The 27,424-nt window shown below is 45.2% G+C and overlaps 1 protein-coding gene across 1 annotated transcript; it reads right to left on the bottom strand.

The window, feature by feature from the left end:
- Positions 1-26,971, bottom strand: SMPX (small muscle protein X-linked). The gene is made up of 4 exons (XM_068133855.2): positions 26,766-26,971; positions 26,595-26,641; positions 5,110-5,199; positions 1-2,612 (listed from the first exon to the last, which is right to left on the bottom strand). The coding sequence occupies exons 2-4, from the start codon at positions 26,628-26,630 to the stop codon at positions 2,508-2,510; spliced, it is 231 nt and encodes a 76-aa protein (XP_067989956.2). The 5' UTR covers positions 26,631-26,641; positions 26,766-26,971; the 3' UTR covers positions 1-2,507.
- Between the last annotated feature and the right edge of the window lie 453 nt (positions 26,972-27,424).

Genomic DNA, 27,424 nt, shown 5'->3' on the forward strand with positions numbered 1-27,424 from the left:
TTTTTCATTATTCAACTTTTTATTTTGTTGTATGTATGATGAGATTATTCGATAAAATCCATTGTCCTCAGCATTCCTGATCCTGACAGCAAGGCAGATGTCTTACAAGGAATGGCAATTGCGATTCTTTTTGATCACTCTTTTATTTTACAAGAATTCAAACAAAATACAGCAATAACAGCTTTATATGTTCTAAATACAAACATGACCATGACCTGGTCCATCATGTCAAGTCTTTTCTTGGAATTACATTCCTATACTTGAATCAACTTTGCAAATGCATTTTACCATCTTTGTCCAACTCTTCATTGAAAACATCCATTTGTCATTCAGGTATTAAAGTTAGGTATTTTTTAAATCGAATTTGCTCATTACCTCTCCACCACTAGAGGTGGACGGATGTAATGTTTTCACTCTTGTGTGTCTATTTGTTCCCCCGCCCCACCACCAAGGACAATAAAATGAGCTCCGTCCGACCGACCGATCATCTGTCCATGTACTTTTGTGTACGCGATATTTCAAAAATTGTTGAACATTTAGCTTTCATTTTGCAGTTATCCATTCCTCATGACATTACCTCAACCTGATTAGATCACGGCTGTGACTGGCTTAATTGTGTTACCATGGCAACCATCTCGGTAACTTGGCTTGTGTACGAGATTTATCAAAAACCGTTCAAGATTTAGCTTTCATATGACACAGATCTATTCTTCATACCAGAAAAAAAGCAGGGCACTGGTGTGTCAGCTCCTTGTTATTTGTTTGTTATTGGTCTGTCTCGTTTGTTTGTTTGTCTGTGAGTGTGATAACTCGCAAACGCTTTCAGCTATCTTCGTTAAACTGTACCAGAGGATTCCGAAGGAAAAAGTGAGGTAACAACGTTTTTTGACTCTATATGTCAAGGTCAAGTTTCTCTCGTTTGGCTGAGCGATATTTCAGCCATCCTTTGAGCAAGAAAGCTGAAATTTGGGCTCATTGGTGAACAATTAATTGATTCATTATTTAGTTGTTACCGATTTATTAAGTACTTATTTTTTTCTTTCTTATCTGGGCAATATATCAGGCACCTTTCGAGCTAGGAAGCTGATACAAGTGACCAATGGATTTGGCTATAAAGGGTATTTTTGATTTATTGATTAATCAATTAATCGATGAATCTTTTAATTTTTCGATTAATTACTTTATTAATTTTCTAAAAGTTACAGATTCGGATGAAACAGTGGTGGTTTCGGTATGCTATCAGCCAATTGATTAATAAATTAATTATTTTATGATTGTTATTCATTTGTTTTAATTACACAATTAATCAATCAATTATTGTTTCTCTCTATTTTCCTCATACCTGTCAGGCTACCGCTTGACGTTCTTTTTTGTTTGTCTGTTTGTTAGTTTGTCTGTTTGTGAGCAGGATATCTCAAATCGTTATGGACGGAGTCGGCTAAAATTTGATGGATGTGTTGGGGAGGTGACAAGGCCAAATTGGTTAAATTTTGGTGAAGATGCAATTGTGGATATGAGAACTTTTTAAAGTAATTCTTCACCATTGAGATATAGGGCCAAAAATATTACTTAAAAACATTGTAGTTGTATAACATTATACTTCAAAACGTTGTGGACGACATGATGAAACTAGGTAAATGAGTTGGGTAAGTGTCAAGAACAAGTCGATCGGATCTTTGTTCAGGTTTGAATCCACATCTGGCCTAACAAAACGTGAACTGGTCATCCTGGTGGAGGGATGTGCGCTACCGAGTGCCATTCTAGTGTATTTTGCTTTTTCTTTGTCCGTGCAATGTGATTCTTAAATATCCTGCGAAGGCTTTCTTCCCACCCTTAAAGATGCTCTGAACCATCGCCTTGCATACTCTGTATACTCTTCTTTCTACCTTATATTTATTGGAAAATGAAATCCATGTTACTTTTTCATCCTGCTGCACAGTTCTGGAATTTGTTGCCCAGGCAATATATACAGTCCATATGATCTTCTTTGTTCAAACTTTAACCTTAATTTTTTAAAATGTAAATGTACAGATTGACCTTCTTCTGTAATGATCTCACGAGGAGATGTTGAGACACTCAGAGAATGTTTCTTTGGCTGCAGTTATAGTTATTTAAACAATTTCCCATTATACTGGAAAACAACTTGCAAGAATCTCGTTTTAAGAGCAACTCTTACACTATATGTCAACAAGCACTGGCATTTGAGCGACCATTTCTATTTCATAATACTGTTTTTTGGACGGAGGAGGGGTGAACAAGGACGAATTGCAAGGTTATATTAAACATGTCCATTGTGATTGTAGATCTGAACATCTCTGGGCGAATCCAAGAAGTTTCACATAAACATCGCAAGCCATTTTGATGAAGCCTATTCTATCATTGTTAAGTGCGGTTTCTAAGAAAATAAATAATAAAAATGCTGTATTATATATGTATCGAGTGTCTGTAAATAAAATTTAGAATCTATGCAGAATATGAGACTCGTAAAAGCATTCTTGTGGTATCTCTTATGTGTCCCTAGGAGTGGCACGTAAGCCTCCCTTAGCCTGCTGCACTTCACTCAGATTGACCATTGGACGTTGAGGAGACGCAGATGGCCTTTGGTTTGGAATCTAGAAAAAGAAGAGTTATAAAACATTTAAGAACAACAATTTTGCAAATGCCGCAAGTATATATATATATATATATATATATATATATATATATATATATATATATATATATATATATATATATATATATATATATGTGCACTAAATGGCCAAAAGTATGCGGACACCCCTTCTAATTTGTGGATTCGGCTGTTTCAGCCACACCTATTGCTGACAGGTATATATAATCAAGCACACAGCCATGCAATCTCCATAGACAAACATTGGCAGTCGAATGGGCCGTACTGAAGAGCTCATTGACTTTCTACGTGGCACCGTCATAGGATGCCAACCTTTCCAACAAGTCAGTTCGTCAAATTTCTGCCCAGCTAGAGCTGCCCCAGTCAACTGTAAGTGCTGTTATTGTGAAGTGGAAACATCTAGGAGCAACAACAGCTCAGCCGCGAAGTGGTGGGCCACACAAGCTCGGAGAACGGGACCGCCGAGTGCTGAAGTGCGTAAAAATCGTCTGTCCTCGGTTGCAACACTCACTACCGCGTTCCAAACTGCCTCTGGAAGCAACATCAGCACAACAACTGTTTGTCGGGAGCTTCATGAAACGGGCTTCCATGGCCGAGATTGGTGTGGAAGAACTTGACTGGCTTGCACAGAACCCTGACCTCAACCCCATCAAACACCTTTGGGATGAAATGGAACGCCGACTGCGAGCCAGGGCTAATCACCCAACATCAGTGCCCGACCTCACTAATGCTCTTGTGGCTAAATGGAAGCAAATCCCCGCAGCAATGTTCCAACATCTAGTGGAAAGCCTTCCCAGAAGAGTGGAGGCTGTTATAGCAGCAAAGGGGGGTGGGGGGAGGAGGGGAACAACTCCATATTAATGCCCATGATTTTGGAATCAGATGTACGACGAGCACATATGGGTGTGATATTCTGGTGTGCACATACTTTTGGCCATGCGGTGTGTATATATATATATGTGTATTCAACAAATATGTATGTGGAAAGAATGATCGTCTTCCTTGTAAAGGGTAGTGTTGATCTGCATCAGTGACAAGTAGAACAATAATATCAATGGAAGGTTGACACTATCTGCTAAAGGAGGGAAAGAGAAGCCGACGTTTTCGGCCCAGTGCTGGAAGGTCGTCTGACAATTTATATCCTTTTGATGGACGGTGCACATATCAACGTGTCGCACTAAATGTGGAACACCAGAGTGGCAGCTTATAGCTGGGCCGAGATTCCATCTCAGGCGAGACAGCATGAAGGTGAGTGCACATACCTCTCGGGCCTAGGCTACATCCGCACAGCCCCTTTGTTTTTCATACACAAGCAAAAACTAAAATGTATATTTTGGTCATTAAAATTTGGAGACTGAAATGAATGATTGTATGATGATACCTTTCTTCATTTAAAAGTGTTTATCAGAACACTTTTCTCTCAATTATACCTTTTCCTGGAATTCGATTTTTTTTTCACTTCCACTCACAATGTACTTCAGAAGGTTGTTTCTCTATCCTCTCTCCCCACTGTACTCCTCTCTCCCCACTCTGTGCACCTCTGTCCCCACTCCACCCCTCTGTTTCCACTGTGTACTCTCTCTCTCCCCTCTCCTCTCCTCTCTCTTCCCTCTACCCCTCTCTTTACTCTGCCCCATTTCTCTCCTCTATCCACGCTCTCCTCCTTGTCTTTACTCCCCCTCTCTCTCCTCTCCCCCTCTCTCTCCCCTCTCCTCTCTCTTCCCCTCTCTTTACTCTGCCCCATTTCTCTCCTCTATCCACGCTCTCCTCCTTGTCTTTACTCCCCCTCTCTCTCCTCTCCCCCTCTCTCTCCTCTCTCTTCCCTCTACCCCTCTCTTTACTCTTCCCCATTTCTCTCCTCTATCCACGCTCTCCTCCTTGTCTTTACTCCCCCTCTCTCTCTTCTCCCCCTCTCTCTCCCCTCTCCTCTCTCTTCCCTCTTCCCCTCTCTTTACTCTGCCCCATTTCTCTCCTCTATCCACGCTCTTCTCCTTGTCTTTACTCCCCCTCTCTCTCCTCTTCCCCTTTCTCTCCCCTCTCCTCTCTCTTCCCTCTTCCCCTCTCTTTACTCTGCCCCATTTCTCTCCTCCATCCACGCTCTCCTCCTTGTCTTTACTCCCCCTCTCTCTCCTCTTCCCCTTTCTCTCCTCTCTCTCCCCCCTTTCTACCCATCTCCCTCCTCTTTCTCTCCTCTCGCTGCTTTTTCGCCTCTCTCCTTCCCCTCTCGCTGCTTTTTCTCCTCTCTCCTTCCCCTCTCTCTTAACCCCCATTTCCATTCTCTTCCCTGAGCTCTTCCCTCTCCCCAACCCTCTTTTCTTACCCTTCTCTCTGCTCCCCTCCATTATCTCCTCTCTCTCCAAATCGACTCCCCATCTCCCCCACACTCTCCTCTCCCCCAATCCTCTCCTCTCTGCCCATTCTCTCCCCTCTTTATATTCCCCCACCCTTTTCCTCATTCTCCCTCTCGTCCCCCTCACCGCATCCTCTGCAGGAGTTGCAGTTTCACCCCGAAGACCAGGTGGGCGACCACCAGGCTTGAAGGCCCCCATCGGAATATTCATTTTGCTCTGAAATGTAAGAGAACAAGGGAGTACATACATACGGTCTTATTAACAAAACAAAGTTGCAAGCATCACTTGTTTTCTGAAACCCAAAACTAAATTGATTACAAATTCAACACCGTTTCTTTATTACATAAGCAAATCAATTTTCCCAGGACATGTCTTACACAAGTAAACATTGGGAGCCTGGATGTCGACAAGAGCATGAGAAGAGAGATTGCAGTTCCAGCATTAATTACGTGCACGTTAGAATTCCACAACAAAAATGGAACAATAATTATTAATAATATAATACGCTTGTTCACCCGTGTGTGTGTGTGTGTGTGTGTGTGTGTGTGTGTGTGTGTGTGTGTGTGTGTGTGTGTGTGTGTGTGTGTGTAACATTCCGTTCCACCCATTGCTTGGATAGTTTGCCTAACTCCACCCACGATCTCTTCTCTCATGAAAAATCTTACGGCCGCCATGTCGGTGCTTACTTATACATAAAGCCAAGACGTCTCGGAGGTGTCGCAATCACCATGCCCTCCCTACAAGTTTTACCTTAATTGTAAAAGACTATTACCCCTGTCATTAGAAATTTGCCCGGTATCATTACTTAATTTTAACAATATGTATATATGCATAAAAAAAAAACCACCTTTAGAGGCCATTTTTCCCTGCAGGGGTTGGCCTTTTTTGGGCACCATGGTCCCCTTTTTGAATAAATGTTGGATAGCCAGATGCCCTTCCTGCCGCCAACCCTGTTAGTCGCCTCTTGCGACACACAGGGAATTACCAGTGAGCTGGTGCTCAATTTGCCGACCTCGGAAGGATGACAGGCTGAGTCAACCCCCCTGGTGTTAATTCAGTGATTGACCAGGATTCAGAACCCAGGACCTTAGGATCCCAAGCCGGCACCCTAACCGCTAAGCCAACACCAGGCTATGTATATATGCATGAGGAAGAGGATAATTGGTTTCGGGTCATTTATTGTCACATATCTTTTTCGCATCTTAATTAGATAAATTAAAATTTTAACTACCTCATAGATAATATGTAGTTTTGTGATTTTGTGTTGATACACATACATCCTAAATTCAAAATGAAAAAGTTTACGGCACATTCTAGCAATTTTGGCTGCCATTTTGAAAAAAATGGATGCCATGTTGAATTTTAGATTTGGCTAATCGACTGGATTTAAAGTAGGAGACTATAGCTAGTATGAGAAGTATTGGTGTTTAAGTGAAGGATTGAAACTTCAATAACAGCACAGTACCAAACCGATGACCAGATTTTCCTTATTTTATCCTCTCTCCCCTCAACCACTTTCTCTTTCTCTTTTTCTTATCGTTCTCTCTCATTCGTTCGTTCTCTCTCGTTCGTTCTCTCTCGTTTGTTCGCTCGTTCTCTCTCTCTCTCTCTCTCTCTCTCTCTCTCTCTCTCTCTCTCTCTCTCTCTCTCTCTCTCTCTCTTTCTCTTTCTCTTTCTCTTTCTCTTTCTCTCTCTTTCTCTCTCCCCCTCTCTTTCTCTCTCTCTCTTCTAATTGTATCACTCATCTGTCCATTCAGGTTATACTGGTTGATGTTTATTTAGGATATTGTCGCGTCCCTGCCGATTAAGACCAGCCGGAACAGATGGTCGACCCAGCTTTAACCCCTGAGGCGACCTCCTGATGATGGTGGGTTTTTTTTTGTGCAGGATGAAAGAGATGTGAGGCATTTAGCTAAATGTACACAAGGGTTTATTCCTGAAATCACGAAACATGCAAACACGACAAATGAAAATGCAACACAAATGATTTAAAAGCAAATACTGCATGGACGAAAATAAATGCCGAGGTAAAACTAATTTCTATTTTGAGGTACCTCCACTCAGTTATGAATACAACACAGGGGAAGAAATACAATAAAAAATAAAATCCGCCCTTGGCCGGCACTTAGCTTTGGCCCCACTGAGTCCTATTGGAAGGTTGGTGGCTGTTGAAGCTCAATGCCACACAGGCGGGAACTTTGCAAGATGGCGACGACCGCCGAAAGGCCCGCGTGTCGAAGACACCCAGAGCCGTGGGGCGATTTTTGAAGACGGCCCTTTCTCTTTTTGTCTCTCAACATTTTCCGGGAAGGACAGTGTGAATAAACAGCGCCCTCGCAGATCCCAGCAGTCCAAGGCTCCTTGTGATCGTCGCACCACCCGCTCCCCTTCAGCATGCACCAAAATAAAATATGGCCACGCCTTCTTGTCCGAGCAAGCAGAACTCACGCACTCTTCTTCAGCTCGAGAGCCAATCATCAAGCTTCTTGCTGCCCCTGTGCTCTCCCTCACCGGACCAACCACATTCCTGTTCACCATGCCCCTTGCACGGTCGCTCCGTCTCCCCTAGGCGGGTCCCTTTGCCGTATTAGGTCCATGGGGGCGGGCTTAGTTTTGCCAGCTCCTGCTTGGCTTGGCTGGTAGTTCTTTTATAATGTTAGGAAAGACGACAGAGGGTTTAACGAACAGGGGAAACTAGCTTTAAACCCTATTACTAATTAGCATGGTATCATCCCCCATATGATGCACATTTAAACAACCTTAAGCTACATTTTCCCTACTTATGTACATCGAAATGCTCCTACACGTTACGCAGTGCATGCTATTTTCCATGTAGTTCTACCTTTCCTACGGTCGTCTTTTATCTACCCCAATAAACACAACAATATTAAAGTGCATGATTGGGTGTGCAGATAAGCATACATGTATCTGCTATTTTATGTCTGTTTGAAACTTGATGTTTTGAAGTAGAGTGAGGGCTGAAATAATTCTCCACATCCTGATCAGGAAGGGTAGTGCCAGCTCGTGGTGCTGTTTTCGAATGAAGCATTGATGGATTAATTAATCAGGGCTGTGCTCCATGGGTTGAAAACCCCTTGTGAATATAATCAAACCAGGAGAACTTTGTTCGTCACTACCTGTCCTGAAGCTTCTCCAGGATGGTTCTGTCTGTTCCCATTACGAATGCAACAAATTCCTTATTTTGCAGAGCCTTGTCCAAATTGAAACACTTAAGGATTCAGTTGTCTTCCGAGTAGAATAATTGTAAAAGGTCCAGTCTGGTACATTTATTTCTGGCATCAAATGCCTCAGGTGTGGTTACAGAAACTGGATCGAGAGAAAATCTCCTTGAGGCTTCCTGAGAGTTTCCTTCTGTATCCATCTTGTCCACCCCATGATTCTTTTTCCTGCCCACCATTCCTTCCCACGTCCATTGTTTGTCCAAGCCTTCCTCTATTTTGCCCTTCAACTCCACTGTTGGTGTTTCCTCCTCTCTACTATTCCTTTTGGCCTGTTGTGTCATGATCCTTTCAGTGTACTGGCTCTTCCACGAGCCTTGACTCTGTTTACAATAAATAGCCCCGAGTGGGCTGACGGTCATCTATTGAGGTTTTTTTGGGGGGGGGGATGGGGGATGGGGCCTGGGAGACCCCTGATCCCCTGGGAGGCCTCCTGATACGATACGAAAACATCTCTTGACCGGTCAATCCTGTGGACCATCGAGTAGAACGGCTGTATCGGGTACAGAGCAATCGGTTGGTATATAAGGGATCCGAGGTTTGGGGACTAACCCCCCTGGGAGCCCCCATGATCCAAAATCGAAAAATTGAAGACCGAGCGATTGTGTGGGCCACTGCCTTGAATTCATGTGTCAGGTTTCAGGACAATCAGCCAGGTACTAAGGGAGGAGTAGCAAAACTAGGAAAAAGTTAATGGATGGACGGACAGACATCCGGACATCGCGACCCATTTTATAAGTCCATCTCCACAAGAATCGAGATGATCTTGACCGGAAAAAAAAAGCCTTAAATGTATGTATGCTTCAAGTGCTCCACCTGCTGCATTTGGTGTGTCCACCTCAACTTGTAATTGGAACATTGTATCCTCCAGAAAACAGCGAAGGCTTTCTCCATTTGATGAACCAGCAAGAAAGGTGGGTCTTTAAAATAACCTTCTATTTTTATACACTGTAGTTATTGTTTTCCTTGTATATTGACAAAAGTTGGCATGCCCATTCAGTTTGTGGATTCCAACGTCAAGTCGGTAGTTGCAGGTACCAGGCTGGTGCTTTCCTGAGCCAGAGAACATAGCAACATATGGTGATACTGTATCAAGGTTACTCGTACGCCGCCAAGGGCCAGAATGAGTCCTGGGGCAATATTAAGTCTCGGGCCCCCTTCAAAATATTTTTTGGAAAATCAACCGATAACTACGGAGGTTTCCGTATTTTCGTCAGAATAAGCACATGCCATGGTTAAAGGAAATTGGGGTGTTATTCATTTATTAGCAGGAGTACCCGGCGATGTGCTACCTGTTGGTATTTTGAAGAAATCAATTTGTTAGGTGCGTAAAACACTCCCCCACCTGCACCCAATAAGGAAAATTTATATTTAATATGATATTACACACACACACATATACACACACACACACACACACACGTCTTTTATAGTATAGATTCGGATTTGGTTCGTAACCCATTTCATCCATATGGCGTTTGGCCAGCACTCCTGTGTTAATTTACGTCATTACGTCACACGATTATCTTCTATCTATATCCATATTTTCTATATAATCTATCTTCTATCTTCTTCTATTATCTATCTATATATGAACCACCTTTAGAGGCCATTTTTCCCCACATAGCAAGGGTTGGCCCTTTTTTGGGCATCGTGGTCCCCTTTTGAAGCAATGTTTCATGGCCTTATGCCCTTCCTGCCGCCAACCCTGTTGGTCATCTCTTGCGACACACAGGGAATTACCAGTGAGCTGGTGCTCACTTTGCCGACCTCAGAGGGATGACAGGCTGAGTCAACCCCCCTGGCATTAATTCAGCGATCGACCGGGATTTGAACCCAAGATCCAAGGATCCCAAGCCGGCACCCTAACCGCTATGCCAACACCAGGCTATATACTATATGTTAATATAATATTGTTACAGACGTGGCTTGGATGTTATTTACCGAGCGGTTTTATGGTATGACCACGTCTGCACAAGTTACCCGATTGTGCCCGAACGTTGACTAGTCGCGCGATGCTGGCTCAATAAGAAAAAGAAGACACCTGGCTGGATTACAATAACACAATACGACACCAATGTTTCAATTCTCAAGACCTCCGGAGGAGATTATATTCGTACGGAAAGGTCAGATTACAGGGGCTAGAGGTATAATCACAGAAAGACAGGCACTTAGACACACTCTTATATTAACCCCGGACAGACGACAGACAAACGGGACAACGGCTGACTCACACGGGGGTTGATGGCAGGAAAGCGGGTATTGATGGCTCCAGGTCCTCCTGGGCTCGGGGCAGGGTACAGTACGGTCCGGTCCGGTCCAAAGATGCGGGGAGGTATCGTTGCGCTGGGGGTGGCGGTGGCTTCTCTCTCCAAGCTGAGGCGCATCTGACGTCACATCCGGCGCGGGGCCGCGTATATCCGGCGGGGAGTGACACGCCCTCGGCTCGTTAGCTCCGCCCCAGATGGAATCGGCACGTTGCTTCTCATTGGGTGCGTGGGGGGGTTACTGGCTCCGCCCCTGACGAGGAGCTGACAGCCAGCCCCTTCGGGGTAACGCCGTGGAGCGCATGGTCATGGCGGGTAACCGAGCCGGTGTGAGGACGCACACTCCCCGCCCCTCTGTTGTTGTAGTCGTAGTTGTAGTTGTAATTGTTGTTGTAGTTGTTGTTTGGGGAAGAAGATGGGAGGAGGTATGGGAAAGGTCCTAAACTCACTACTGATGCCATATAATCACATTCTGGTGCAACGAAGAGTCATAATTAATGGAAACGAGGCCTTAACTGACATAGATTAAGAATAACTAGGAAGATGTCCGAAAGTTGTCTACGTGTGGTGCGGTGGACCTGGGCACGACATTTAATGGGGGAATAAGGGGAAGGTCGGCTCTACTGATTGTTATTTACATGCAATGGGACTAGGGAATGGGGGATTGGGGAAAGTTGGGGAGTATTGGAGAAAATAGGGGAATATTTACAAGCGGATATGGAGGCCAAATTCCATATTCGCAACATTGCACCCTTCTCTACCCTCGGGGCGTCCCGACCCGATAAATTTTTACCTACTTTAGTGTGGCACGCAATGTAGTTCCCTCTACTATTAACTCTACCCTGAGTGCGACAGTTTTACAGATATTCACAAATGAGTAAATATGTCCCCCTGCGACGTTGCACCCTTCTCCTCACAGAAACACACCCACAGGATAACCGAATCCGGAAAGAATTCTCAAACTACACATACAGCCGGTAGGGAGCATTATTTACAAGATTACGCTGATATCTACACTACGATCCAGGACCTGTTTTTGGAGGAACACATGCAGATGTTATGCATAGAGAGAGCGCGCTTGCCAGCATCGATACACCAACCCACGAGTGCTCTGTGGCCGACGGCCTTTAATAACGTGCAGAGCACCCTTTCCCAGCATCAAAAGCACCACCCCACCACCAATCGGTGCAGTCACCATTGTTCATTGGAATAAAAATAAATTCGACAACCCCTAACCCTGCAGGTGTCTCTTGCTCTTCGTGTGGCCTTCAGTGGTGTTAATTAACAGTGGTTCACCTTTATGGCATAGGTGCCACGTTGACCCATAGGTCCATCCCCGGGTGGTGCTTGGCCGCAAACGAACTGCGGTCCATTGTGGGTGGCCACAAACATTGCGGTCCATATGGTGTATCGATCCCGGCAGCAAACAGCGAAAGTGCAGGCCCACAACTGCGCAGCCAGCACCTCTCTCTCCTCTCTCTCTACCCCAAAGCCAGATCCTCGGAGGTGGGAGACAAAAGAAGAAACAAGTGAGTAAGGTGGTAAGGGCGCAAAAGTGCACGCAATATAAGGTAATGCACACTGGGGGCACATGGGAACCAGGTGAGACAGGTACGTTCCTATCGTACGCCCCCCCCCCACCAGGTAACCTACATGGCCCCTCCCTTACCCCTTACTGTATCCACAAAACACAACACTACCCATAAACATCTACTTTACAAATCAACAAACATCCCTACTGTCTTCCTCGTTCCTCCCATAAACCAAATTCGTCTTCTCTCCCTCCTAACCAATCAAATTTGCCATTTTCAACTCTCATCAAAATTTGCCATCTCCAACTGCACATCAAAATTTGCCATTACCAATTCATCATCAGTCCCTCCTAGGGAGGCAGAGATGGAATCACCCCAATGTCTCATCCACGTCGTGATGCGTCTCACAAATCCACACAGCGATTCATCTCCTGCAACAAAACAAAGAAAACACAGGTGTGGAGTCATCATCATCACCACAGGTAAGTGGCTGCGTATGGTGCGACAGGTTCTTCAATCCTAACTATTTCCTAAATGACTTTAACAACTTTACACTACCCGGGGTCTTTCTCCGGCCAAACCATTGGCCCCCTTACACTATGGGTTCTAAAAACCAATTCCCATTGGCCAAACTGTGGTGCGCTTCAATTTGGGGTCTCACTCCCCCGATTCATCTCCCGGTGCCCTCGCACAATTTCTGGGCTGCGGCGTGTACCTCTCCCAGTGGGTCTACCCACCTGCACACCTCCACCACTGCAGTTGCCTCCGAGCTTACCTGCTCCTTACCCTAACCTAACTACCAGGGGAAGGCCCTCTGGCACTCTCCCCACTCGGTGCCCTCTCTGGCACTGGGCTACCCGGGTCCATCCTCCGGATCCTCGGGCCCCATCCACAACTCTACCGGCTCCCAGAGCCCACCTGCGGCCTCACCTGGCCGACATCCTCACAGTGGTGGAGTGCCCAACCAACTACACACACTAACAGGCTACACGCCCAGCCATTTCCACAACACTAATGCACCCATTCACAACACCATTCTGCAACCGCACCACAGATGCCAATATCCAACCACAATTTACCTATACCCTCTACCTAACACTTACACTACCCGCCCCGGGTACTCGTGAAAGGGGTCCACTCTTCCCCCATCCACACCTTCGCACCATGCACACCACTCCGTACCACTTACTCCAACTCTCTCCACACACCTGTACTTGCACACCTGTGCTCTCACACCTGGTGCCACCTGCACCCTTCTCTCCCCAAGCGCATTCGCGCTGATCCACACACTCACTACTCACACACTGCTCCACACACCTGTCCAGTTGCACACCTGTGCAATCACACCTATCCAGTTGCACACCTGTGCAATCACACCTGTTCAATTCTCAACCACACGGCATCATCTCAGCTAACTACTCCCCTCTGAAACTTGCGCTTCCCAGTCGTCCCTTTAAACTATTGCGCTCCCACGTCATTATCATCCATACTAATCTACCTGCGTCCCCACTACAGGTATCAGTCACTAACTAACCTTAACGTCACCTAATGTCAATCTCTTCTAGATCCCTACAATATAACCTAACCCACCCGGGCTAGTTTTCACTGCCATACACCCCATAATCTAGTGCTCCTTTGCCCCCCCATGGGAAGGGTGGCAGGGATGCCATCCCACCACATCGGGGGTCTCTCACTACCAATTTTGCACATCAAATTTCAACAAATTAAAAATTTGCCAATCACTGCCCATCATCTGCCAATCACTACTGCCAATCCCTTGCCAATCATCAAATTTTGTTTTTCTCTAATTTTGGGTCCAAAACACTAACCTCATCACCCAGTCGACTCACTAATACCTCTCGGTGCGCCAATCCCTGTCCAAAGCCCGGCTTCGTAAAGCCAAGCAATGGATGCTGGTTGTTCTGTGCCAGCGGCTGGATGCGTCCGGCATTCGGGGCAGGGACGGGGGCTTACCCGGGCCGAGATCCCACGCATCACCTCGGCGTGGAGCCATCCAATGTCCCGATCTCGACCTGCCGGCACGTCTCAACAAAACGTGGTCGCCATAACGACCCTTCCTATCGGGCTGCCAGCTCCGCCTAGTGGAGCCTGGACGCGGCCGTTCAAAGCGAGGCCCGGCACGGATCGCGCACGGCGGTCCTTTCGAACCCGCCGTGGCTCGGATCCCCGCTGGTTCTCGCGGCACGCGAAACCCGGCACGCACCGAGGGCCCGCTTCGGCTAAAAGTCGACCTAACCTTTAACCCGGTCACCGTCGATGCTTCACCTGCTTGCTTACACCCCGCAGCCCGTTCCTTGCTCACACCTCCAGCCGTTTCCATGCTCCTTGTACCGTTCCTTACACACCCAGGTACACCCATTCCACTCACAGCCTTGGTCACACACCTGACCACCGAACACTTTGGCACACATTCGTTGGTAGCACACCTCACCAATACACCTCTTCGCGCCCCCTCCTCGGTCACCTCCTCTGTGACAATCACAGGTGTGCTCTCATTCGCACACCCAACCACGTGCCTCACCACCAACTCCAGCGTGCATTCCCACTCACGCTCTACCATTCCAGGTGTGCATCCTTCCATCCCAGGTGTACATCCTCTCTCACCTGTCACAACTAACTCACGCTCCATGTCACTCTCACTACTCGCACCTCCATTCTTGGCAGCGCACTCACCCTTACTCTTGACAGCACACTCTTTCCTCATGCACCTGTCCGTCACACACCTTTCTCGCGCACACTCTCCCGTTACACCCTCTGTAACACTCACCACAGGTGGACACTCTTCCTTACTTCTGACAGCGCACTCTTTCCTCATGCACCTGTCCGTCACACACCTTTCTCGCGCACACTCTTGCGCACACTCTCCGGTCACACCCTCTGTAACACTCACCACACCGCGCTTCCACGTGCTCCCTCGCACACGCGCTACGACCGACTCACTCTCGCCAGCACCCTCACTCCTTGGCACGCACTTTTTCCTCACACTCCCCAGAGTCGGACTTTCTCGCACACCTCCTCTTTCGCACACCAGACCTGTCGCACACTTCACCAACGGCCTCTCACGAACACCCGGGTCCATCTCGACCCCCAAGCTTCTTAAATCCCCTGGCGCATCATACGCACGACCATATTGGTCACCACTTACACCAGGTCCTCTTCCTTTTCGCTTCTCCTCCATCACCTGCGAATCCCTCATCCGGTTAATGAGCACATCATCACGATCCGAACACAGACTCTGGACCAATTCTTTTACCTCCTCTTTTATCTCTTTCTTATCCTCTCTCCGTCGCTTTTTAATTTCGCTCACCCCTTCTTCCACTTCTTCTAATTTTTGCTTCATCTCCTTCATCTCTTCGTGCGCCCCTTTAAGTTCTTCCTCTAACTCCACTTTATTTTTTTCTATGTGCTCCCGCACCTCCCGCTCTTTAACCTCCATTACCTCTACCACCTTGTCCATTTTCCTCGTCAGGTCCTCATGTACCGTCTGACACTCTTTTTTAATTACCCCTACGTCCTTTTTCATCTCCTTCTGTGTCGATTTTAAACCCTCTATTACCGCTGTGTTCTTCTTTACCTGGTCCCCCAACTCCTTTTGTCCCACTGTCAGTTGTTCTACTCCCAGCGTCAACTCCTCTATACCACCTTGCAATTTTACAGTCCCCTTTCTCACCTCTTTCTCCATGCGCTCCTTACAGTGCCTCACCTCCTCGCGCACTCCTCCGACCTCCTCACTCACTCCTCTTCTGAGCTCCTCTCCCATCACTTGCATCTCCTGCCCAGATGCCACCCTCATCTGCTCCATTTCCTCCCTGTGAGCATCCAGTTTGGTTTCTACCCCCATTCTGACCCCCTCTATCTGCTGCCCCATTTGGTTAACTTCCCTTTCCGCTTGGTCCCTCATGTCCCTCAATTTGCCTTCCATGGTGTTTTCTAACCCCTCTAACCCTTATTGCATCCCTTCCATTTGATTCTCTTGAGCGGCCATTCTGTTTTCTACCCCCGTTAACCCATGTTTCACTCCCTCTATCTGATTCTCTTGAGCGGCCATTCTGTTTTCTACCCCCATTAACCCATGTTTCACCCCTTCTATCCCATTGTCTAACCCCTCTAATTTCTTGTCTAATCCCTCACCGGTACCCCTCGCTTCGTCCCTCATTACCCCCATTTCGTTTCCCATTTGTCCCATACTGCTTTTCAAACCTCTAATTTGGTCTCCCAATTGCTCACTATTCTTTTCCATTCGCTCGTTACTCTGGGCCATAAGGGCCTTTATTTGCAAAAAAAACAAGTCCAAATCCACCAGGGGCGCTGTCACGGTCGCCGGCGCGGTGACCAGCGAGGCGCCATTTCGCGCGTCTGCTACCCCCGCTGTTTCGCTCTCCTCACGTGTCTCACTTTGGTCCTGGACCGACCCTGCTTCACTCTCCCCTACCGGACCCCAGCCGTCTTGATCCGCCATAGCGCGACTTTCAAAATTCGGGTTTTGTAAAACAAAACAAATTTCGGCCGCTCCAAATTTTGACCAAATTTTTTTTTTTTTTTTTTCTATTCGTTTTTTTTTTTTCAAAATTTGGTCGGGCCTCGAATCTCACTCCCAGACACCAATTGTTACAGACGTGGCTTGGATGTTATTTACCGAGCGGTTTTATGGTATGACCACGTCTGCACAAGTTACCCGATTGTGCCCGAACGTTGACTAGTCGCGCGATGCTGGCTCAATAAGAAAAAGAAGACACCCGGCTGGATTACAATAACACAATACGACACCAATGTTTCAATTCTCAAGACCTCCGGAGGAGATTATATTCGTACGGAAAGGTCAGATTACAGGGGCTAGAGGTATAATCACAGAAAGACAGGCACTTAGACACACTCTTATATTAACCCCGGACAGACGACAGACAAACGGGACAACGGCTGACTCACACGGGGGTTGATGGCAGGAAAGCGGGTATCGATGGCTCCAGGTCCTCCTGGGCTCGGGGCAGGGTACAGTACGGTCCGGTCCGGTCCAAAGATGCGGGGAGGTATCGTCGCGCTGGGGGTGGCGGTGGCTTCTCTCTCCAAGCTGAGGCGCATCTGACGTCACATCCGGCGCGGGGCCGCGTATATCCGGCGGGGAGTGACACGCCCTCGGCTCGTTAGCTCCGCCCCAGATGGAATCGGCACGTTGCTTCTCATTGGGTGCGTGGGGGGGTTACTGGCTCCGCCCCTGACGAGGAGCTGACAGCCAGCCCCTTCGGGGTAACGCCGTGGAGCGCATGGTCATGGCGGGTAACCGAGCCGGTGTGAGGACGCACACTCCCCGCCCCTCTGTTGTTGTAGTCGTAGTTGTAGTTGTAATTGTTGTTGTAGTTGTTGTTTGGGGAAGAAGATGGGAGGAGGTATGGGAAAGGTCCTAAACTCACTACTGATGCCATATAATCACATTCTGGTGCAACGAAGAGTCATAATTAATGGAAACGAGGCCTTAACTGACATAGATTAAGAATAACTAGGAAGATGTCCGAAAGTTGTCTACGTGTGGTGCGGTGGACCTGGGCACGACATTTAATGGGGGAATAAGGGGAAGGTCGGCTCTACTGATTGTTATTTACATGCAATGGGACTAGGGAATGGGGGATTGGGGAAAGTTGGGGAGTATTGGAGAAAATAGGGGAATATTTACAAGCGGATATGGAGGCCAAATTCCATATTCGCAACAATATATATATATTATATTATTTATATATATATTATATTATTTATATTATATTATATTATTTATATTATATATATATATTATAATTTTATTTTATCGATATATATATACGTAAGCAAGTTTTTGTTTGTTTGTTTGTTTGTCTGCACGCGCTAATCTCCTGAACGGTGAAAGATAGGAGGAAACCTCTGAAACAACAAATGTCGGGACGGGCCCTGGGAAGGTTATAGGCTAGGTGGTGAGGCCGGTCGAGGCCCACCTCGGGCGGGCTGGGCCCATTTCGCAATATATCTTCTTCTTCTTTCAATATTATCTTGAAGTACAACTTATGCACTTAATAGGAACCAAAGACCCCGAAGACCTAAAATACCCCAAAGACTGAAAATATTCCAAAGACCCTTAACAACCCCAAAGACCCAACAGACCCCAAAAACCCTTAAAGACCCCAAAGACCCAAGAGAACCAAAATAACCTGAAGACCCTTAAATAACCTGAAGACCCAAAATACCCAGAGGACCCAAAATACCCTGAAGCCCCAAAACACTCCAAAGACCCTTGAAGACCCAAAATACCCCAAAGACCCAAAATACCCTTAAAGACCACAAAGACCCAGATAACCTAAAAGACCCTGAAGACCCAAAAGACCCAAAGTACTCCAAAGACCCTTAAAGACCCAGAGAACCCAAAAAGACCCCAAAGACCCAAAATACCCCAAAGACCCAAAATACTCCAAAGACCCTTAAAGACCCAAAATACCCTGAAGACCAAAAATACCCCAAAGACCAAAAGACCAAAAAGACCCATAAAGACCAAAAAGGCCGCAAAGACCCAATGGACCCCAAAGACCCAAAGTACTCCAAAGACCCTTAAAGACAAAAGACCAAAAAGACCCCAAATACTGAAAATACCCCAAAGATCCTTAAAGTCCCAAAAAACTCCAAATAATGAAAAGACCCCAAAGAATGAAAAGACCACAAACACCAAAAAGACCCCAAAGACTGAAAATACCCTGAAGAACCAAAAGACCATTAAGACCCAAAAGACTGAAAAAGACCCTGAAGACCCAAAAAGACCCTTAAAGGAGAACCCAAATGCAATTTTATTTTTCTGAAACACTATTGGCAATCAATCATGGTCTAAGTTGAAGGGACTTTTTATTTTATTTGCCAATCACAAAGTGCCGAAAAAACCCTCGAGTCTAGACTCGATTTTCGAGATTGCCAGTGAGATCACATTGTGAACTCACCGTGATCATGCCGGTGACAGTACAAAGGGAAATGGCGCATTGCAAGCTCGCATTCCGATACCGATTGCAGATGATGAGGGGGTGGGGAGAGGGGCATGTGGGGTGGTCATGGGTATTATTAGCGAGGGTGATGGTTGAAGGGGGACTGTGGGGGGAAGTGGAGTTGGGTGGGGGGATGGGTGTGGGGTTGTTGTGGGTATTGTTAGGTCGGGTGATGCTTGATGGGGGATTGTGAGGGGATGGTGGAGGGGAGTGGAAAGAGGTGGGTGTGGGTTGGTTGTGGTTATTGTTAGCTAGGGTGACGTTTGATGTTTTATTTTTCAGGAAAATTGAGATGCCTCAAAAACCAAGGACACCGAAGTTGAACAGACATCAGCAAGAAATCCAAATCAAAGTAGTTGTGTCTGCAGAAAATATCCGATGGCAGAAAAATGTGTTGCATGCTTGGAACAAGATCGCCCGTGGGGCGGGTATTCTGCTCGTATTTATAACGATACTCCCATAATGAAACAAAAAATTGGAACAATAATTACGGGCCCTTATTAGGTCCGGGCCCCGGGGTGGTCAACCCCCCTGCCCCTCTGCCCACCCCCCCCCCCCTCCTCTCGGCGGCCCTGCATACACCAGAAGGGTTTGTTTATATATAGAGTTGTGTAAGAGACTGCAGATTTTACGTGTGCGCTATTTGTGAAGTCATAATCACCCGCCGACTCCTCCATTACAACTTGTGTTGTATCACAAACGATAGTAGACCTTGCGGTTGTTTTTATTTGAAATATAGTTCGATTTTGCTGTGATGACTATTCAAATTGAACATGTGCAAATCACAAATATGAATCGACATTTAACTGATCACCACAGTGTGTACTTTTAGTACAAACTTTCTTGAAATAGCGTTCATATTAAATGGTAAAGATATAGAAAAACAGAAATAAACTAAAACGGCGCTCAGTAGAGAGCACATACCTCCGCCAGGCTGAACATTTTATGTTTTCTATCCCACTGATAGGCCGGATCTGGATTCGGACCTGAACCAATATCTAATCGGCTTGTTCTCGTCACCTAACTAACTCGTCCACCAAATTTAGTCATAACTCGTCCATAACTTTTTTTAAATATCATGTTATATATCGATTTTCATCCGATCTCTCATTCGATTTTCATTGATTTTCATCCAAATGGTGAAGATTCACTTAAAAATTAAAAAAAATTCTCATATCCGAATCCATATTAAGACCTGCACCAAAATCGAATCTCTTTGTCCTTGTCAGACACCCAACCGGTCCACCAAGTTTCGTCCAAATCTGTCTACAACTTTTTGAGATATCCTGCTATGTATCGTTTTGGCCCCATCTCCCAATGGTGAAGAATCACTTGAAAAAATTCTAGTAGCCGGATCCGAATCTGGATCTTCACCAAAATCTAAGCATTTCGTCGATGTCACATGCGCTACCTCTATGCCAAATTTTGTCCGAATCCGTCCACAACGTTTTGAGATATCTTGTTGACAGACAGACAGACAAACAGACAAACAAAAGAAAAATCGGTCAGACAGAGGACTTGCCGGAATGTACTTTTTTATCGGCCATTTTGGACAAATATGACGGCTGAACCACGTGACCGATGACAACATCATTATTTGTTTTCTAAACTAATTTATTCCTTGATGATGCTCAAGAAATTTCATCTTGATCGGATGAAGTTTTGTACTTGTCGATTTATGACGTCATAATGGAGGCACCTATGACATCATCATTAACATACGCGGTGGTCGTGGACACCGTGGTCGGTATTAACATACGCGGACAAACACTCAACCTGTCCACCATATTCCTCATGGAGAGTTCTTTACAATGAGCCATGTCTCAATTTTTTATATTCTGCACTTTCGGAGATATAGAGGTGCAAAGTTTTTCGGTTTTTCCAAGATGGCGGCCAAACCACGTGACCGATGACATCATCAATTGGGCACAGTCTATTCCAGGGCAAGACAAATATGTGTGTAAAGTTTGGCGATTCTACGTGCAACGGTGTAGACGTAGTGCTGCGCACAGACAGACGGACAGACAGACAAACAGACAGATGAAAAATCGGTCAGAGACCAAGGACTTGCCGGAATTTACTTATTTAACGGCCATTCACCCAAGAAAAGGTTGTCATTGATCCATCATATTGTCCATTTCATCAAGATTAAAATTGAGGATCTTGATCAAAGCTTGGGTCAATAGGATGAAAGGTCACCATTTTTCAGATGAAAATTGATAATTTTAGAAGTTTGACCTAGAGTTGATCTTTGTTTGACCTTTTGACCTCAAAATAGTTTTTTTCCCCCCAATTCAGTGAGGCACTATGCAAATGCTGTTAAATTTCCAAGTCAATTGGATGAAAATTGATGATTTTGGAAGTTTGACCTTGATTTGACATTTGACCTTTTGACCTCGAAAATAGTTTGTTTCCACATTTAGTGACAATATACAAGTGCTGTTCAATTTTCAAGTCAATTGGATGAAAAATGGCGATTATAGAAATTCGACATCCAGATGGCCTTTGACCTTTGATCTCAAAATCAATGGGCTTCTCAATTGTGATGACCTCTACAACTTGGTGAAGTTTCATGAAGATCGGTTTAGAATTGTGACCTGTAGGTGAGTGACAAACAGACAGACAGGATGAAAAATCACTCATAGAGTTGGTGGTTGGTTTCAGTCGTTGGTGGTTGGTTTCAGTAAGCTTTTGTTTGAGTTGGTGGTTGGTTTCAGTTGGTGGTTGGTTTCGATTTTGGAAGTAACAAACAGACAGACAGAATGAAAAATCACTCATAGAGTTGGTGGTTGGTTTCAGTAGTTGGTGGTTGGTTTCAGTAAGCTTTTGTTTTAGTTGGTGGTTGGTTTCAGTAGTTGGTGGTTGGTTTCAGTAAGCTTTTGTTTTAGTTGGTGGTTGGTTTTAGTTGGTGGTTGGTTTCGATTCTGCAAGTAACAAACAGACAAATGAAAAATCACTCATTGAGTTGGTGGATGGTTTCAGGAAGCTTTTGTTTCAGTTGGTGGTTGGTTTCAGTTGGTGGTTGGTTTCGATTTTGCAAGTAAGAAACAGACAAATGAAAAATCACTCATAGAGTTGGTGGTTGGTTTCAGTAGTTGGTGGTTGGTTTCAGTAAGCTTTTGTTTCAGTTGGTGGTTGGTTTCAGTTGGTGGTTGGTTTCGATTTTGCAAGTAACAAACAGACAAATGAAAAATCACTCATAGAATTGGTGGTTGGTTTCAGTAGTTGGTTGTTGGTTTCAGTAAGCTGATATGAAAATCCTATTCAAATTTCAAGTCAATCAAATGAAAATTGAGGATTTTAGAAATTCGAATGGTTGTTGATCTTTGGCCTATGTTGACCTTTTGGCCTATGTTGATCTCAAAAATAGTTGCTGGTTGATTTCAGTTAGCTTTGTAAATCCTATTCAAATTTCAAGTCAATCGGATGAGAATTGAGGATTTCAGAAATTTTCAAGAAAATCGGTTGACATTTGGCCTATGTTGACCTTTTGACCTCAAAAATAAATAGGATTTTGTCGGACCACCAACTCTACCATTTGGTGAAGTTTCGTGAAGATCGGTTTAAAATTGTGACCTGTAGGCAAGTATAAGTGAGTGGGCAGACAAACACACGCACACAAACTAGAACGGCACTCAGTAGAGAGCAAACCTCCGCCTGGTTGACCATATCACTCAATGGTGAAGAATCACTTAAAAAATTAAATAATCATCATATCCGAATCCATATTCAGATTTTCACCAAAATCGAATCGAATCGTCCTTGTCAGACACTCAACCTGTCCACCAAGTTTCGTCCAAATCCGTCCACAACTTTTTGAGATATCCTGCTATGTATCGTTTTTCGCCCTATCTCCCAATGGTGAAGAATCACTTTAAAATTCTAGTAGCCGAATCCGGATCTTCACTAAAATGTATTCATTTCGTCCTTATTTCGTCCTTATTCACGCTACCTTTCTGCCAAATTTCGTCCGAATCCGTCTTCAACTTTTTGAGTATTTTATTCACAAACAAACAAACAAACAAACAAGAAGACGTCATGCGTAGCATGATACTTGCAAAATCCCCCCTCCCCCAAAGTTTTCCATTGATACAGCAAATTGTCCATTTTATGAAGATTAAAAATTACAATCTTGATCAAAACTCAGGTCAACAGGATGAAAATTGACGATTTTTCAGATGAAAAATGACGATTTTTGAAGGGTGACCTTGAGTTGACCTTTGACCTTTTGACCTCAAAACTAGTTAGTTTCCCCATTTAGTGACTCGATGTGCAAATGCTGTTCAATTTTAAAGTCAATCGGATGAAAATTAAGGATATTAAAAATTTGGCCTATGTTGACCTTTTGGCCTATGTTGACCTCAAAAATAGATGGTGGTTGAATTCAGTGACCATATATATAAATCCTCTAAGAAGTTCAAGTCAATCAAATGAAAATTGGTGATTTTAGAAATGTGGCCCATGTTGACCTTTTGGCCGATGTTGACCTCAAAAATACTTGGTGGGTGAATTCAGTGAGCAGATATGCAAATGCTGTTAAATTTTCAAGTCAATCGGATGAAAATTGAGGATTTTAGAAATTTGGCCTTTGTTGACATTTTGGCCTATGTTGACCTTTTGGCCGATGTTCACCTAAAATATAATTTGTGGTTGAATTCAGTGACCAGATATGCAAGTCCTCTTCAAATTTCAAGTCTATTGGATGAAAATTGAGGATTTTAGAAATTTGGCCTATGTTGACCGTTTGGCCTATGTTGACCTTTTGGCCTATGTTCACCTAAAATATAATTTGTGGTTGAATTCAATGACCAGATATGCAAGTCCTCTTCAAATTTCAAGTCAATTGGATGAAAATTGAGGATTTTAGAAATTTGGCCTATGTTGACCTTTTGCCCTATGTTGACCTCAAGAATACTTGGTGGTTGAATTCAGTGACCAGATATGCAAGTCCTCTTCAAATTTAAAGTCAATTAGATGAAAATTGAGGATTTTAGAAATTTGGCCTATGTTGACCATTTGGCCTATGCTGACCTCAAAAATACTTGGTGGTTGAATTCAGTGAGCAGATATGCAAGTGGTCTTCAAATGTCAAGTCAATCGGATGAAAATTGAGGATTTTATAAATTTAGCAAAGTTGGTGACCTTTGGCCTATGTTGACCTTTTGACCTATTGACCCCAAAAACAATAGGCTTCTGGCTTTTGACCAACTCTACCATTTGGTGAAGTTTGGTGAAGATCGGTTGAAAATTGTGACCTGTAGGCCGGTGACAAACAAACAAACAGACAAACAGACAGACAAACAGACAGACAGAACCACAAACACAACCGACCAATATACTTGAAAAATCTTCGATTTTGCAAGTAACAAACAAACGGACAAACAGACAGGGGTGAAACCATAACCTCCATCCACCTTTGGTGGTGGAGGTAATAACAATAGAATCACATTTCGTTGGAGGATGTAAGAAGCGCCGAAAGAAATGGTGTGTATGTGTGGTGGCTTCTCGGTGTATATGTCCAGACACGCTATCGTGGACTCGTGGTGGTACAACATGTTGGTGACACTGGACTAGGGGTGTAAACCAGGACCTTTTGGACCTTAAGTCGAAACATGTACTTCCACTGCTCCTTGAGGTGGTATTTCGACTTGTACATTCAGACTTGTATTTTGACTTGTTAACCTCCGAATCCAGTCGTCGACTGGGCATCCTTGGTCGTGCAACGTCTTTCCTTGACACACCTGAACTTTTATCTACCTGCAAGGACCTTCATTTTTTTTTTTTTTTTTTTTAAGGACCTTCATTTGCAGCTCAATGAAATACTGCTCCCCACTCCGGGCTGGCGCCCCTGCCTCACACCTTGATGAAGCAAGGCTTTCAAGATCATTGGAATCTCCCGTGATGAAGCTCGGTCTGTATGAGCCTCTCGCTTTCTCATCGCAAACACGTTGGTGTTTTTTACCGCCTTATCTCTGGTCTTGCACCCTCAGCCCTTTCCTGCTCTGCCCCACTCCAACATCCCTCGGGTCCTACAGGACTTGGTCTGCCAATAACCTCCTGGTGAAGCTGCTAAAATCCAGATTCGATGCTCCCCTCCACTCATTTGTTCCTCTTTATCTCAACTTCCTCAGTCTCTACAATCTCACTCTTCGCTCCAGGGCTTCATGACCGCCGTTCACCACCATCTCAGGTCATCTTCCACCCAAAAAGCATGATCATCTCGACCTGCTCTGCCCCACTCCAACATCCCTTGGGTCCTGCAGGATGCACTTGGTCTGCCAATAACCTCCTGGTGAAGCTGCTAAAATCCACACTCGATGCTCCCCTCCACTCATTTGTTCCTCTTTATCTCAACTTCCTCAATCTCTACAATCTCACACTTCGCTCCAGGGCTTCATGACCGCCGTTCACCACCATCTCAGGTCATCTCCCACCCAAAAAGCATGATCATCTCGACCTGCTCTGCCCCACTCCAACATCCCTTGGGTCCTGCAGGATGCACTTGGTCTGCCAATAACCTCCTGGTGAAGCTGCTAAAATCCACACTCGATGCTCACCTCCACTCATTTGTTCCTCTTTATCCCAACTTCCTCAGTCTCTACAATCTCACTCTTCGCTCCAGGGCTTCATGACCGCCGTTCACCACCATCTCAGGTCATCTCCCATCCAAAAAGCATGATCATCTCGACCTGCTCTGCCCCACTCCAATATCCCTTGGGTCCTGCAGGATGCACTTGGTCTGCCAATAACCTCCTGGTGAAGCTGCTAAAATCCACACTCGATGCTCCCCTCCACTCATTTGTTCCTCTTTATCTCAACTTCCTCAATCTCTACAATCTCACACTTCGCTCCAGGGCTTCATGACCGCCGTTCACCACCATCTCAGGTCATCTCCCACCCAAAAAGCATGATCATCTCGACCTGCTCTGCCCCACTCAAACATGCCTTGGGTCCTGCAGGATGCACTTGGTCTGCCAATAACCTCCTGGTGAAGCTGCTAAAATCCACACTCGATGCTCCCCTCCACTCATTTGTTCCTCTTTATCCCAACTTCCTCAGTCTCGACAATCTCACTCTTCGCTCCAGGGCTTCACGACCGCCGTTCACCACCATCTCAGGTCATCTCCCATCCAAAAACCATGATCATCTCTACCCTCGTTGACCATCCCCAAGGGCACCTCTTTCCAAGTTTCCAGTTTTCCCTCCACTTCTGTGATTGGGATTCCAGTTTTCCTTCCATCTTGTCCATCCCGTGTCCACAGCCCTCATCAGTCTTCACATCCCTCATTTCTCCAAGTCTCCCTCTATTCTTTCCCTCAACCCTGCTGTTACGTCCTTATCCGTCCTGTCTTGTGTTCTAACTTTTCCACGAGCCTCGACACTGTACAAATGCAAATTCTAACAGGCAGCCAATCACCGTCCACTTAATGCTCAAAACATTTGCCTCTCAAAAGTCTTGATTGAATCGGGAATTCTGAAATCACAAGTCCAAAACTTTCTCCCTGAATATCCACACGACACTAGAATCCAGAGCAAACACAAAAGAAACGGTTTTCCTCTTACCTGCAGGGATTTTACTGTTGATGGATGGTTCGACATTTTCAAGAGATCTGTTTTGGAGGCAGATGGACAAACTATAAATATAGGTGAAGCGAGCGGAAAAAATGCGTTTATTTTTAAACACAAACGAGACAAACTTTATAAAGTGTGAGACCTCACTCGGAAAGGTTTTACCTTAGGCCTGGTGTTGTAATTTAAAATCCACTTTCAATTGTTCCTTTCACCATCCGGGCAGTAGTTGTGATGAGATCCTTCTTCCAAACCACCTGAACCTCACACTGTTACTTTTCTCCTCCCTACCACCCCTTCACCCCTACCACGCACACCCTCACCCTCCACCCCTCATCCCCACTTGTCTTTCCTCTCTCCCCTCCCTCCCAACCTCTCTATGTTAACAGGCAGTAATCGAATATGGGGACTAAGATATCTGAGATGTCAGGCCAGAGGGTTAGTTAAACAGATGTTTGTTGATTGATGACTTTTTGTTGTTTTATACATGGTCTAGAGCCCGTGGAAGAGTTGGAGAGACCGTGGAACTTTGCTCCTGACAGTAGTTGGTGTGGAGATATATCATATTATCTCCTCCTATCCATCTATTCTGTGGTTGTGGTTGGTGTAGAAATGTATCATGTTATCTCCTCCTATCCATCTATTCTGTGGTTGTGGTTGGTGTAGAAATGTATCATATTATCTCCTCCTGTCTATCTATTCTGTGGTTGTGGTTGGCATAGAAATGTATCATGTTATCTCCTCCTATCCATCTATTCTGTGGTTGTGGTTGGTGTAGAAATGTATCACATTATCTCCTCCTGTCCATCTATTCTGTGGTTGTG

Source organism: Myxine glutinosa, chromosome 13 (assembly GCF_964187855.1).
Source record: "Myxine glutinosa chromosome 13, kmMyxGlut1.1, whole genome shotgun sequence".
In the NCBI taxonomy this organism is placed as follows: Eukaryota; Metazoa; Chordata; class Myxini; order Myxiniformes; family Myxinidae; genus Myxine; species Myxine glutinosa.

Bases quoted from the DNA above. Each gene is read 5' to 3' on its own strand.
- SMPX (XM_068133855.2), bottom strand. From the start codon at position 26,630: ATGTCGAACCATCCATCAACAGTAAAATCCCTGCAG. The intron at 5,200-26,594 runs GTAAGAGGAAAA...CTTACATTTCAG, and splicing joins CAACAGTAAAATCCCTGCAG to AGCAAAATGAATATTCCGAT. The intron at 2,613-5,109 runs GTGAGGGGGACG...TTCTTTTTCTAG, and splicing joins CAACTCCTGCAGAGGATGCG to ATTCCAAACCAAAGGCCATC.